This window comes from Desmodus rotundus, chromosome 8 (assembly GCF_022682495.2).
Source record: "Desmodus rotundus isolate HL8 chromosome 8, HLdesRot8A.1, whole genome shotgun sequence".
In the NCBI taxonomy this organism is placed as follows: Eukaryota; Metazoa; Chordata; class Mammalia; order Chiroptera; family Phyllostomidae; genus Desmodus; species Desmodus rotundus.
The window spans coordinates 24977515-24992557 of record NC_071394.1 but is presented as its reverse complement, the minus strand read 5'-3'; the positions used below and the strand labels follow the sequence as shown (position 1 = coordinate 24992557).

At 41.3% G+C, this 15043-nt stretch overlaps 1 protein-coding gene across 1 annotated transcript in view; it reads left to right on the top strand.

Annotated features, from left to right (window-relative positions):
- Positions 1 to 5074: 5074 nt before the first annotated feature.
- FZD6 (frizzled class receptor 6) overlaps positions 5075 to 15043 on the top strand; it is a 30422-nt gene continuing 20453 nt past the window's right edge. Inside the window, exons 1-2 of the mRNA XM_053929824.1 lie at positions 5075 to 5273; positions 6100 to 6432. Of these exons, the coding sequence (XP_053785799.1) occupies positions 6256 to 6432 (177 nt within the window). The 5' untranslated portion in view covers positions 5075 to 5273; positions 6100 to 6255. The remainder of the gene's footprint in view (positions 5274 to 6099; positions 6433 to 15043) is intronic.

Here is a 15043-nt window from a genome sequence, read left to right as displayed (position 1 = left end):
GGATACAACCACAGCCAAAGGTTAATTACTAGGCTGCAAACAGGGCAGCAATTAGCTTGTAGAGCAGGGAGCGACAGGTAATGTACTTCCAGTAAAAGTTTTTAAATAGAGGTCATCCTCTATGTTGTGTTCCCAGACTCCCCGAAATTAAGTCAGTATGCCATAAAATTCACACATGTCACTTGGAGGAACTAGAGGCATGGCTAAAGCTTTCAAGGGCTAGGCAAAGGAGAGTTGGGGAGAGAAGTTCAGGAGGGAAGAAGCCCATGCAGCCCAGGTTCCTCTCTTTCCCTCGGTTCCTTTCTATGCCTCTGCTCAGCTCAGCTTCCCTCCAGCTGTTGGATCCCCAAGCCACCGATGCCTGGCCATCAGGCCAGTGGTCACAAGCAGGTCCACCCACGTGTGACTGCAGACTTCAGGCCAGAGTATGAAGGAGGACACCATACCTTATGTCTACTTAGTTAAAAGTCCTAAATCAAGCTAATGAACTCTTAAATAAAATATGTTCCGTCTTCCTACCTTTATCCTAAAATTTTTTCATGTATAAAGCTATATTTTAGTGAGTATGGGCAAACTATCAAAGATGAATACATTTAATTATTATTATATGGTCACATAGCCTGTTGATAAGCTGGAGATGTTTGGATAAGCAATAAAATAAAAACTTATACAACTTAAAAATTATATATTTAGCCCTGGCTTGTGGAGGGGCTCTGCCTGCAGAGCTCCCCCGCTGCTGTGGATGAGAATAATTCTACCAAGACATGATCTGCTTGGGGAGGAAAGGCTGACCAGTCTCTCAGAGGAGAAGGGTGTCAAGCCTCTCTCTCAATGGGTTTTTACTGAGTTTAGCTTGCATAGGGATGCATATCAAAGACAGGAGGTATGGTTTACAGATAAGATTTCTGGGATCATAGGGGTCCTTTTGACCCCACCAGGGTCTGATGGACAGGGCGATGCCAATCAGCTGTAAAACCTTAGGAAGCAAACTTATTTTGTGCTTGGACTCTTAACATTTAAATTGAGGACATTCTTAGCAAAGCCGGTTTCACAGGACTTTATGCATTCTTTCTTCGGCCTGATCATTCCCCACCAGAAACCGCCGGTTCTGGCACAGGGCTGCACCCCCGTTTGGCATTGTTTCAGGCCTGAATCAGGCGGGGGAAGCAAGGCAGCCAAGGATTAGGAGAGTTTTTACAGATAGAATAAGGACTCAGGCTATGATAAAGCTGAGGTGAGGGGTTTTTGTCCCTTCTCCACAATTCCCTAAGTCTTCCCTAATGGCCTCTTTGCAACTGTGCCCGTCTTGGGTTGTTCTTTCTTGAGGAATCTTACCCTTCACTGACTATCCAGCCATCCTCCAGGGGCCAAGCAGGGTGAAATAAAGAGGGCAGAGGCTGCGCCCCTGCTGGAGGGATAAATTTTGTCTCCTTAGTGGCTTATGGTCCCAAGGTCCCCTAGCCATGGGGCCTTTTTACCTGTCGGCGGGGTTGCAGCGTATGAAACCAGGCAGGATTGTTCCCAACACTGGCTGGTGTGGCTCAGTGGATTGAGTGCTGGTCTGCGAACCAAAGGGTCACTCACTCAATTCCCAGTCAGGGCACATGCCTGGGCTGTGAGTCAGGTCCCTGGGTGGGGGCAGTGCGTGAGAGGCAACCACACATTGATGTTTCTCTCCCTCTCTTTCTCCATGCTTTCCCTCTCTCTCAAAATAAATAAATAAAAATTTAAAAAAGTTTAAAAAAAAATTATATACCTACTCCATAAAATTTATTTTCTTCCTTTGTTTCAGAAAAACACTTAATAATGTTGTTATAATCAAGGTATTAATATAATCAGTGTTCTATTAACAATAATGCCAAATTTTAACTTGGAGAAACTTTGTTCTGCTAAGACAGTAGCAACTGGAATTGTCAATCAAATTCTTACAGTAACATTTATTTTAGAAAATGAAGAATTGGAGTTTTTGGTCTGACAGGTAAAGAGCGTAGAAGTCATCATTCCATCCTAACAAGTAAAAAGCTGAATAAACTGAAAAGCAAACACTCTTAGGTCTGTCAGAGATTTAAGCAGCAATTTGCTGCTCCCAAAATTGGAGATATAGAAAAACTCCTGGAACTAATGTGATTATAGCAAGGTTGCAGAATAAAAGGTTAACATCCTCTATACCAGTCATGAACAATGAAATTTGAAGTTAAAAACATAACACCCGGAGGGATAGAGCAAAAAGAGAGAGAGAGAAAGAGAAAACTCAGGGACAACACTGTGGTGATTGCCAGGGAGAGGGGGGAGTAGGGAGAGGTGGAGGAGAATATAGGGGAGATAAATGGTGATGGATGGAGGGAAAAAAACATAATACCAATAGGGAAAAAAACACCCCAAACACCCCCACAGTACCATTTACATTAACACCCTCCTGAATGAAATACTTGGGTATAAATCTAACAAAATATATAAGGTCTACATGAGGAAAACTACAAAACCCTGTTAAAAGAAATCAAAGAGGAACTAAATAAATGGTGGGATATTCAATTTTCGTGGCTAGGAAGACTCAATATTGCTAAAACGTCAGTGCTTCCCAACTTGATGTCTAGATTCAATGCAATTGCAATCAAAATCCCAGCACGTTATTTTGTAAATATCAACAAACTGAATCTGAAGTTTATATAGAGAAGAAAAAGACACGGAATAGCCAACACAATTTTGAAACACAAAGTTAGAGACTGATGCTACCCAATTTCAAAACTTACTGTAGAGCTACAGTAATCAAGTCACTGTGCTATTGGCAAAAGAATAGACAAGAGATCAGTGGAACAGAATAGAGAGCCCAGAAATAGACCCATTTGAATGAAGTCAATTCATCTTTGACAAAGGAGCTGAGGCAACATTTTCTTTTTCAACAAACAGTGCTGGAACAACTGGGCATCCACATGCAAAAAATGAATCTGCTTATAAATCTTACATTCTTCATAAAAATTAACTCAAAATTGATCACAGACCTGACTGTAAAATACAAATCTGTAAAACTCCTGGAAAGTAAAACAGGAAGAAACCTAGAAGTCCTTGGGTTTGGTGATGACTTTTTAGATATAATACCTAAGGCACAATCAATGAAAGAAATAATTGGTAAGCTGGACTTCATTAAAATGTAAAACTTCTGCTCTGCAAAAGATAATGTCAAGAAAATTAGGAGATACAGACCACAGACTGAGAGAAAATATTTTCAAAAGACAGATATCTGATAAGAGATTATTATCCAAAATATACAAAGAACTCTTAAAACTCAACCATAAGAAAACAAATAACCTGATTAAAAAATAGGCCAAATGCCTTAACAGACCTCTCATCAAAGGAGATATATAGATGGTGAATAAGCACATGAAAGAATGCTCACATCATACGTCATCAGGGAAATCAAAATTAAAACAACAGTGAGATACCATTACACACCTATTAGAATGGCCAAAATCTGGAACATCAACACCACCAAATGCTGGCAAGGATGTGAAGCAACCAGATCTCTCAAACATTGCTGGTGGGGATGCAAAATGGTACAGTCACTTTGGAAGACAGTTTGGCAGTTTCTTATAGAACTAAACATACTGTTACCATAGGATCCAGCAATAGTACTCCTTGGTATTTACCCAGAAAAGTTGAGAATTTATGTCCACACAAAACCTGCACACAGATGTTCACAGCAGTTTTATTCACAATAGCCAAAACTTGGAATCAACCAAGATGTCCTTCAGCTGGGGGATGCATAAACAGTGGTACACCCAGACAAGGGAGTAGTTTTCAGCACTAAAAGGAAATGAGCTATCAAGCCATGAGAAGAAATGGAAGAATATTACTAAGAGGCCAATCTGAAAAGACTACATATGTATGATTCCAACTATGACATTCTGGAAAAGACAAAACTACAGAGACAGTAGAAAACTCTGTTTGTTAGGTGTTAAGAGGGCAGGCGGGATGACTAAGTTGAGCGCATGAGCTTGTGTGTGTCATACTCGGTACTGAAAACTAGGTTAACTTCTAAAGAAGTTCAACTTTCAATTATGATTTTGAATCAATAAAACTGTAGGACCTGCCTGGGCTGGAATCCCATTGCCACCTGTGCATGGGGTTCATGACCAGATTCCCGGAATTAACACAAGCTTTTTTTAGTACAGTTACCCAGGAAGTTACTTAGTTTCCAGCTATGATCACTTGGGTGATGGACTTTACAAAACCAATTGGCCGTTTAAAAATCTTGGCTCCTGAGATATAGAAGCAACCCAAGTCCCCATCGATAGAAGAGTGGATAAAAAAAGTTGTGGAATGTCATATATAGAATGGAATATTACTACCATAAAAGGAATGAAATCTTACCATTTGTAACAGCATGGATGGACCTAGAAGGTATTATGTTAAGTGAAGTAAGTCAGCCAGAGACAGTCAGGCCCCATATGATTTCATTTATATGTGCAATCTAAAGAACAAAATAAACACAAAACCCAGAAACACAGACACAGAGAACAGACTGATGGTTCGCCAGAGGAAAGAGGGGTTGGCGGACAGAGTGAAAAAAGTGAAGGGATTAAAATGTACAAATTAGTAGTTACAAAATCGTCATGGGGATACGGCGTAGGGAATATAGTGAATAATATTATAATAACTATGTATAGCGCCAGCTGTTTACTGGAAATATTGGGGGAAAATCACTTTGTAAAGTGTATGATTGTCTACCCACTAAGCTGTACACCTGAAGTTAATATAATACTGAATGTAAACTGTAATTGAAAAATTAAAATTTTTAAAAAGTCTTAACTCCTGAAATCCAAAATGAAGTGCTTTTTTTTTACAAGCCAGCTTTACTTGGGGCATCACCAAGACCTTCCACAAATCCTTCTAGGCTGAACCCCTCTGGACGGGAGGGCGAGTTGGGATTCAGCAGGGGGGTTCAGGCACCGTAATAGACCGCCAGGAGCCGGCGGCGCCCGGACACCACTCGCCCCAGCCCAGGCGGGCCCGCCCAGAGCCCGGCCGGCCGTGGAGCGCGGGCGGAGCTCGGGCGGAGGGCCAGGCCCGACAGTGCCGCCGCGGCCGCGCCGCCACGAGCCCGGACCTGCCCGCCGACCGGGCGGCGCAGTCTCGCGGGATCGCTCAGCTCTCGCTCCCCGCGCGGCTCCCGGGGCGCTGGCGTCCGGGACGAGCCCGCAGCGGGCTCAAGTCGCGGGGGTCCGGCGGGCGGGCCGGGGGCCGGGAAGGAGAGCTGCCGTCGATCGTCGCCCGAGGTGAGGCTCCTGGGACGCCAACTCGGGCGGGGAGGCGGCGGGCGCAGCGCGGCAAGTCCCGGGGCGGCCGGGCGGCCCCCAGCGGGCGGGCAGGACGGGGGCGCGCGCTCGGAGCAGCAGGTGCGGGGGACGCCGCCGCCGGGCTGCAGGCCTGGGGCAGGTGCCCGCGCGCGGGGCGCCTGGGCTCGCGCGGGTTTGGCGGTGGGGTGCGGTCTCCCTCCCGCAGACCCTCCGTCGCCCTCCGGGGCCAGATCTGCTGATTTTCCCCTTCGGTGGGATCACTGCTCCCCAGCTCCTGAAAACTAGTTTCGCTCCTCGGCAGGTAGGAATCCTGGGAGTCTCGCTTTTTTAACCCAAACGGAAAAGCGTTAGATCCTTAGAGCACTGCCACAGAAACTGCCTGCTAGTCTTTAAAGAAGTCATTTAAGAACTCATTAGGTTTCAAGAATTTCCCTGGGACCCAGTTTTCTTATACGCGCTAAGATGTCCAGCAGAGTCTTAAGAGTGTATTATTCTGTTAATCCTTTTTAACTTTTCCTGACGCCCTGCATTACTTTTTTCTGCGTCTCACTCATCCAATACCCCTTTTTAGCCTGTGTTCCGTACCGCACAAACCTTCTATCATTGATTCCCTAGAGAGGACATTTCCTCTGCCAATGGTAGGAGTCTGGGCCAAGGCGGTGGAAGAGTCTCTCGGTAGGATGGAATTTGCCGTCGTGTTTCCAGTATTACTAACCTATGGTGAAAGTCTTAGCTCTGCCCTTGAACTTCTGCGTGTGAGTTTATGACAAATGTTGCTGATTATGCCTCTTGGTTGTTTTTACAGTAATTGACCCGGAACTCATTTTCAGGAAAAGAGCTTCTTTCAAAATGGTGAAATAATGAAATGAGAAATTTCAACATTTTATTTTTGAGTGGAAATCTGACAATGAAAAGAGTGATTTAATCCAAGCCATGTGGTAAAAGCAGGACTTTGAAGAAAATGGAAATGTTTCCATTTCTGTGGACATGTGTTTTTCTGCCCCTCATCAGAGGGCACAGCCTTTTCACCTGTGAGCCAGTTATCGTCCCCAGATGTATGAAAATGACCTACAACATGACGTTTTTCCCCAATCTGATGGGTCATTACGACCAGAGCACGGCCGCCAAGGAAATGGAGGTGAGCAATTCTTTATGCCTGTATCGAAAACTCTTTTATGCTCCGTTCTGGAATAAACTATAAGTGGGACCTTTTTTAAAGACAGTAAGGGATTCTTTCAGTTGTGTACAAGTCATTTTTGAAATAAGTCTTTTTGAAAATTAAATCCCGCTAAGAATTTATGTTTTGTATACATTTGTGGCCCTGTTTAGCAGATTTGCTTAATAAAGGGTTTGTTTTATACATAATTGTGAATGATTTTGAAATATCTTGCACCTGCCAAATATTTTGCTTCCCTGAACCAATTATGGTAGTTCCTCTAATAATGCAAATTCCGAATTTTTCCTAATTCATTGGACATACAATCTACATTGTCTAGACTACATACCGTCTTTTGCTGTGTGTAATGTGCACTTTTTTGCCCAAATTTGTGTGAAAAATAAGGATGTGCGTTATACATAGGCAGTACCTGAAATACCTTGTATCTGTTTTTGTGTATTGTAATTATTTGTTACATAAAATTTCTTGTACCATAATATGTTCAAAAATAAATGCTAAAAGTCCTTGATAATACAAAAAGCAAGTATCTAAATATAAGTAAATAAATAAATTGAATTAAAAAATTAAAATGAAAGATTTTTTTCCTGAAAGTTTGGGCCAAAAACATGTCTGCACATTATACATGGGAGCACATTATACACAGCAAAATCCAGTATATTTTCTTTTTTCATTTTTAAGTATATTTTATTGATTATGCTATTAGTTGCCCCATGTTTTTTCTCCCCTTTATCCCCCTCTGCTCTGCACCCTCCTTCCAGCATTCCCCTCCCCTTAGTTCATGTCCATCGGTCATACATATAAGTTCTTTGGCTTCTCCATTTCCTATTCTTAGCCTCGACCTATTTTCTACCTACCATTTATGCTTCTTACTCCCTGTACCTTTCCCCCCATTCTCTCCTCTTCCCTGCTAACTCTCCATGTGATCTCCACTTCTGTGATTCTGTGCCTATTCTAGTTGTTTGCTTAGTTTGTTTTTGTTTTTTAGGGTAAGTTGTTGATAGTTGTGAATTTGTTGTCATTTTACTGTTCAAAGTTTTGGCCTTCTTTTTCTTAGATAAGTCCCTTTAACATTTTATGTAATAAGGGCTTAGTGATGATGAACTTTAACTTGACGTTATCTGGGAAGCACTTTATCTGCCCTTCCATTCTAAATGATAGTTTTGCTGAATAGAGTAATCTCAGATGTAGGTCCTTGCCTTTCATGACTTGGAATACTTCTTTCCAGCTCCTTCTTGCCTGTAAGGTTTCTTTTGAGAAATCAGCCTACAGTCTTATGGGAACTCCTTTGTAGGTAACTGTCTCCTTTTCTCTTTCTGCTTTTAAGATTCTTTCCTTATCTTTTATCTTGGGTAATTTAATTATGATGTGCCTTGGTGTGTGCTTCCTTGGGTCCAACTTCTTTGGGACTCTCTGAATTTCCTGGACTTCCTGGAAGTCTATTTCCTTTGCCAGATTGGGGAAGTTCTCCTTCATTGTTTTTTCAAATAAGTTTTCAATTTCTTGCTCTTCTTCTTCTCCTTCTGGCACCCCTATGATTCACATGTTGGAACGTTTAAAGTTGTTCCAGAAGTTCCTAAGCTTCTCCTCAATTTTTTGAGTTCTTGTTTCTTCATTCTGTTCTGGTTGAATATTTATTTCTTCCTTCTGTTCTAAATCATTGATTTGAGTCCCAGTTTCCTTCCCTTCACTGCTGGTTTCCTGTGGATTTTTCTTTACTTCACTTGTATAACCTTCACTTTTTCCTCTATTTTGCATCCGTACTCAATCATTTCCATGAGCATCCTGATTACCAGAGTTTTGAATTGTGCATCTGTTAGGCTGGCTATCTCCTTGTTACTTAGTTCTTTTTCTGGATCTTTGATCTGTTCTTTCATTTGGGCCATATTCCTTTGTCTGGGCGCACCTGTAACATTGTAAGGGGTGGAGCTTTAAGTACTCACCAGGGCAGGCCAGCCCACATGCCTGAATTGTGGTGCTGTCTGTGGGGGAGGGGTCAGAGAGGGAACAAAAATCTGGTGTATTTTCGTAAGTGGTTGTAGTGTTCACTTGGCACAGTTTTCTGAAGCAAATCCATTATTGGAAGACTTTGGGGCTGTAGATAGTGTTTTGCTAAAAAGTGACCTTTTTTTAGGCACGTAAATATTCTTTGTAAGATACTTTTTTAAAAGAAAGCACATGTGGGATGGGGAACAGAGTGACACTAAAGATCGCCTTAGGTGCCCTAGTTCCTGTCTCCGGTGTAGAGATTCGCAGATTGCTGAGGCGGTGTGGGAAGAAAGAGTTACCTGTGGAGACAGGAACCTGTCCTCCTGTTCAGATCTGTTAGGCTGATAGTCTCATGAAGGAAAGAAGACTGTGTTCTTGTAGTTTTTTTCCAGAAAAACTGTCCAAGAACGATGAAGGTTTTCCTCCCCTCAGATCATTGCTAAGAAGTGAAACCCCTATAATTTTAATATAGGCACTACTTAAAAAACTAACTAGACTTGATTTTGCAGCTTCAAAAGTCTTCCATTGTTGTTTGGTTGAATAGTTGTTGGACTACCTCACTGTAGACCCGTGTCTAAAATAGGAGGGCTTTTAAATACCAAGTTGTTGTAGTTTAAAAGGGAGTTACAAATTATATTATTGTAATCTTTCAGTGGTCTTTCAAACCAGTGCAAGAGGTGATTCTGAACACTGAACAGATGATGCAGAACAATTTTGATGTTTTAATCTGATTAAAATAAAATATGTAGGGGGGATACCATCGAGGAATAATTATATCATTCATTCACAGTTTCTCTAATGATACTGTATGTTTTATAAGTCATGTTTTGTAGTGTTCTTAAATTTTTTAAAAATCTGGTTCCCTTTCTGTGTACTAGCTATACACATTTTTAAATTTGAATGCCAACATCCACCTTATAAATATAGATCATTTAGGACTCCTAGGGGAGAGATGTATCCTGTTAATAAATGCCTATAATTATAAGATGATAAGAACTAGTTTTTGTTTTACACATGTCTTTTTAAAACTAATTGTTTCTGTGTAAAATACTGTTTATTTGTATTTACCTAGCTTCTTTTCCAGGTAATTTTGTGTCTGGACATTATCAAGAAGGCGTTTTTGTTCTTACCGCCTTTATGTGGGGGTATCTTCGTTTTATAATCTTCCTTGTACACTAAGCTTCCTCACAGCCTTTACTATTAAGTTTTATTATAGAAATCATACTTCAGTAGGTTTAAGGATATAAAAGAAGAAAGCCATACAGCCTTCACTTAAGTCTACAAAGAGGAAAGGGAAATGGGAAGGCAAAATGTCAACCTGAGTCAGATTTTAAATCCCCGTATATGATTCTTTTTGGATGGGGTTTGATTCTTTTCTTATTGCCCCATCCTTATTTATCCTTAACCAGTGGCATTTTCTTTTAGTTCTGGTATTGAATGTCCACAATTCTTTTTTTTTAAAGATTTTATTTGTTTATTTTTTGAGAGAGGGATAGGGAGGGAGAAAGAAAGGGAGAGAAACATCAATCGGTTGCCTCTCGCATGCCCCCCAGCCAGGGACTGAATTAGCACCGAGGCATGTGTCCTGACCGGAAGTTAACCCACAGCCTTTCACTTTGCAGAATGACGCCCAACTGAACCACACCAGTCAGGGCTGAATGTCCAAAACACTATAATTTGAGAGTTGTAAGTGACCATAAGCGTCATGCAGAGCTCCTTAACCTCGTTTGTGCCGTTGACCCCTTCTCAGAATACGAGTGTGTTTTAAAATGTAAGTAAAATGAGTAGGAGTACAAAGGAAACCAATTATGTTGAAATATACTTCTATTTATATATAGCCCAGATGAAGGACACCTGAATCCTTCATTTTATAGGTGAAGAAACTGAAGTCCAAAGAAGTTACCGGTCAAGGTCTGAACACTGTCTGACATAGTCTTCTCTGTCAACATGGACTGTAGTTGCATCTTTAACTTTATCCCTCGACCTTAAGGGATGAAAAGAAAATATTTCCCAAGATTCAGAATATGATGTGTTAATTTAGTCTTTGCTGCTGCTTTGCAAATTTAGATAAAAGTTAAACTGAGAGTTTTTTTTTTTTTTTTTACCTTTATTTGGTTCTACCATTTTCCCTCTCATCTGTGCCACGCACACAAAGTCTCCTTAGAACTTTCCAATCAAAAATAAAATTGTTAGCCTTCAGTTGCTCCTCTCTGTAGTACCAAAGTGATTTTACTAAAATGCAAATCCACACAGTCCACTCCGGGATTAAATTCTTCACTATTTTCCTAAAGCTGAAACAGTAAAGACCTGACTCTAATGTGGCATCCATGTGACTTCACGTGGGACCCTCCCTTCCAGTGTACACATTCTGCCTCAACCAAAGGGACCAACCTGTAGAACTCAAATCCGTATTCTCTCACTTTCGTACCTTTGCACATAGTAAGGTATCCACTGCCTCTCTACCGACCCTTACTCACCTGCTCAGTTCCTTCAGTGCTCAGTTAAAGCAGTAACTCTGTGCTTAGTGAAGCCTTCTTTCACCTTTCTCGCAAGCTTATTTAATCAGCTCACTCTTTACGCTCTATCGTGCTTAATGCAGGATTGGACAAAAGTAGGTTTACAGTTCATGTGGCAAATAATACAATACTAAATAATAATACAAGAAAAAACTCTGTTTCACATACTCACAGCTATAAATCTACTTTTGTTCAACCCAGTACATACAACTGTTCTTATTCTTAGCGTGCTGTGTTGCAACTACTTACGTGGCTCTCTCACTAGATTGCAAACTAGAGGTGGGGTTCTTTCATTTCTACCCCCCATGCCCAGCACAGGGCCTCTGAGCACAGTAGATGCTCAATAGAGGCCGAATAAAGAAAAAGGTGCTGTTTCCTGTCCTAATGAACCAGCAAAGAGAGTATCCCCCCAGATCCTTCCCTCCCACCTTCATCTTCTGCGGTGCCCGAGTAAAATGCATTCTAATACGTACAGGTGGTTTACACATCCACTTTCTGCCGGAGCCTAGTTCTAATAAAATGTCAGTTGGCATCCTCTGTTCTTTTCCATATTAGCTTGCCACATGTGTGTTAGAATTTATTTAGAGAATTTCATTTTTAACCATTTATACTTATTTTTATGGAGTGAGGGAATTCATCTTTTGATTGGACCATTGTATTATAAACTATATGTCAGAATTTTTCCAGACATTTTATTTTAGCACTTAAATTTATAGTCAAGACAACTACTAAATTATTAACTGCATATGCCTTGACTTTTCCTTTTTTAAGAAGTGTTTTATAGCTTCTCTAAAGAATAGAGTGGGTTTTACATCTCCAGCCTCACTGCCTTTGGTTTCTGCTGGTCCCTGTTGAATTTCCAGTGTTCACTATGGATCAGTGTTAGGATGAGGGGCCAAAGAAATACCTGATGTTGTGCCTTCTTAGCTTCCAGGAATTTCATGTTATTCACTCCTCTATCTCACTCCTCTTTTATGCCTCAGTTTTCATTTTGTGTGATGCCATCCCGGTTCACAGACCTCACAGCATGTATGGTCTTTGCAGGTCAGTGATTACATGAGCAGGTTTAGAACAGTGGTTCTCACCGTTTAGTTCTGTAGACCAGCAGCTTGAGAACTCGCTAGAAATGCAAGCTCATGGGCTCCATCCCAACCTAGAGCATCATGACCTACGAAGACAGAGCCCAAGGAACTGTATTTTAAGATTGTCCAGGTGTTTCTTAGGAATGTTGATTTTTGAGACCCACTTGTTTAGAGCAGGGAATGCAAACTTTTTCCATAAAGACCCAAATAATAAATATTTCGGCTTTGCACACCATACAGTCTCTGTCACAGCTACTCAGCTCTGCAATAGCAGCAAAAAGCAGCCACAGAGAATATATAAACAAGTAAGTATGGATGTGTTTCAATAAAACTTTATTTACAGAAATAGGCAGTAGGCCATGGGGGGGGGGGGTTGTTTCTGTTTTTTGTTTTTTGGCCCATGGGCTGTAGTTTGCTGAACTCGGGTTGAAAGGACTTGTAAGTGTTCTCAAGTGTTACGTACGTATAAACAAACATTGTGCATTCTTATTAATGTTACCTGAGTTATATTATTTACTTTACACAGAAAAAATTTTAAGTCAAATTTATCACAAACCAAAAGACTCGGGGGATATCCTGGTTTTTTAGTTTTGTTTCAGAGATTGCTTGAAATCAAGGACTTGGGTTTTTCCTTATTTTCTTAACCCGAAGCTAAATTAATTTGTATTACAAAGAGTTAATGTACAATTGTGAACAGCAGGTTGGCTTCTTAGAAGGATGTTGTACAGTCTGATTTTCCCAGGTGCAAAAACAAGCGGCTGCGGGTTTCCCATTGTGCTCCTTTTTGTTCCGTGTCTGGAGCGGTGTTTCTCAGATTGTTGGGTGGAAGTCCCTTGAGAGGCTGACTTCATCCAAAAAGAGCTGAGGCTGATCTAGGGAAAATGGAAAGAGGAATATTTGTTTTTCTTTTTGAATTGCCTTCAATGAGCTCTAGGCAAAAGCAAAGCCACGTATTATGTTTGGAACAGCATGTGGCCATTTGAAAAGTCTAAAGGGAAGTGAGCCAAAGGGAAAAAAGCCCAGCCCCTTTCCTTTCCACCTGTTAATGTGCACCACTAAAATGTCTCTATTCCATTAAAGGAAGAAAGGTATGGAGAAAAACTGTGTAAACAAACTTAAGAAAAATCTGTTTCTGTTGGGCAGTGGTTTTTAAACATTTTCATTTTTCTGCTTGTAGAAGGGTCTGGTGGACCCCTTCCTTTCCTCCTTCTCTACTCTTACACCGCCCCACACAGGCAGGAACGTGGTTAGTGTGACTGGCCTCTTTATTTTCAGGGAAGGCTCTCTGAAAATAACTAACTATTCTGAAAGTAAGCTGTTGAGTCATTGAAAATGAAATAGATACTGAGTCCTGACTGGTGTGGCTCAGTGGGTTGGGCGTCATCCTGCAAACCGAAAGGTCGCTGGTTCGATTCCCAGTCAGGGCACTGCCTTGGGTTGCAGACTAGGTCCCCAGTTGGGGGTGTATTAGAGGCAACCAATCAATGTTTCTCGCATACATCGGTGTTTCCCTCTCTTCCTCCCTCCCTTCCCCTCTCTCTAAAAATAAATAAAATCTTTTAAACAATAGATCTTGAAAAGGGTTCCGAGTCAGTTGTATGTGTGGTGGCTGTTGTGTTTTAAATGTAGAAACTGCAAGCATACTTTCTTTGGTGATGTTGTGTTGGCAGTAGTAGGGAAGTACATTAACTACCTCTGAGTCTGCAGAATCAGGGTTAGACCTGGATGTGACCTGAGGCCAGTATTTCTTCTGGGAGGCTCTGCATTTTGGCACCAGGTTCCTACAAAGCCATTCCCTGATGCTCTAGGTGTAGGACATTATTATTTATACGCTCAGGGGAAACCTGGCCACAGAGCGACGTGGTTCTTTCAGACCATTGGGCAACTGTGGTGTTATGATTATTTCCTTTTCTTGAGGAGGTAGCGTCTAGATAATGAAGCCTTATTACTCTAATTTGTCTGTTTGTCGTGTATTCATTCATTAATGTTTATTGAATGTGTAGCTTCCCCAGAAATACATTTTTTCAAGTTACGAGTTTTAAATTAAAAGAATTGACACTTCAGTGGACAGATACTTTTTAAATAGTGCCAACCAGTTACTCTGTATATTTGTCTAATTGCCAAAGGAAAGCTCTTTTGGGTAAATAATTAAAATTTTGTAATGCTCTCTTAAATATTTTAAAAATAGAAACTTTTCCACTTTGGAAATATTATAAATTTTTGCTTTTTACTTTGGTCTTATGTTCCAGGCTCCACTTTGCACTGTTAAGGAAGATGACGTGCCTGAGATGGGTCACATTTATGCAAATAAGTGGCAAAGTTTTAATCATTTTATTGTACGGTAGCCCACTAATATTCTCAAAGGATTTACTCAAGACCCTGTAACCATTTCGACAGTATTTGTTCTGTGAGGCGTAAATCTTTAAGGACCCCTTTAGGCCTTAATAGTCAGTTTCTAGCTAACGCCCATCACTTTTTTTCCAGTCACTTTCTCTCTCTTTTCATTACATCACTAGAAATTATCTTTCTTTTTGGTGCCATTTTAAAGTAAGAAATGAAGCTTTTGATACTTCTTGAGCGTTACTGTATATGCCACCGCGAGTGGAAAGCACAAACCCTGAAGCGAGAGTCTGGTGCTTCGCCGTCGCGTGGCCCTGGCGGCCGGTGAAGTTGCTCGTTTCCGGGTGCCAGTGGGGTTCTGATTCACGCTTCAGAGAGGTGGCGAATGTTTCTGTATCTTGGGCCTTTAGTCCTAAAGGAGGCAAGGCACCGCCAAGACACTGCTGCAGAGACATTCCGCTTCGGGTTGGCTTTATGTATTTTTAAAACATCAACATGCCTTCCTTCTTTTGATGGCTGTCTGTTAGAATTCTACCCTAGACTTTTCTGAACCTGGTCTAACCTAGACTAACCTATCCTGGACTCAGGGTCTTACGTTGCCGCACGCCACGGGCCCACGTTGTGGCTCCTTCATTGTCACGTCATTGT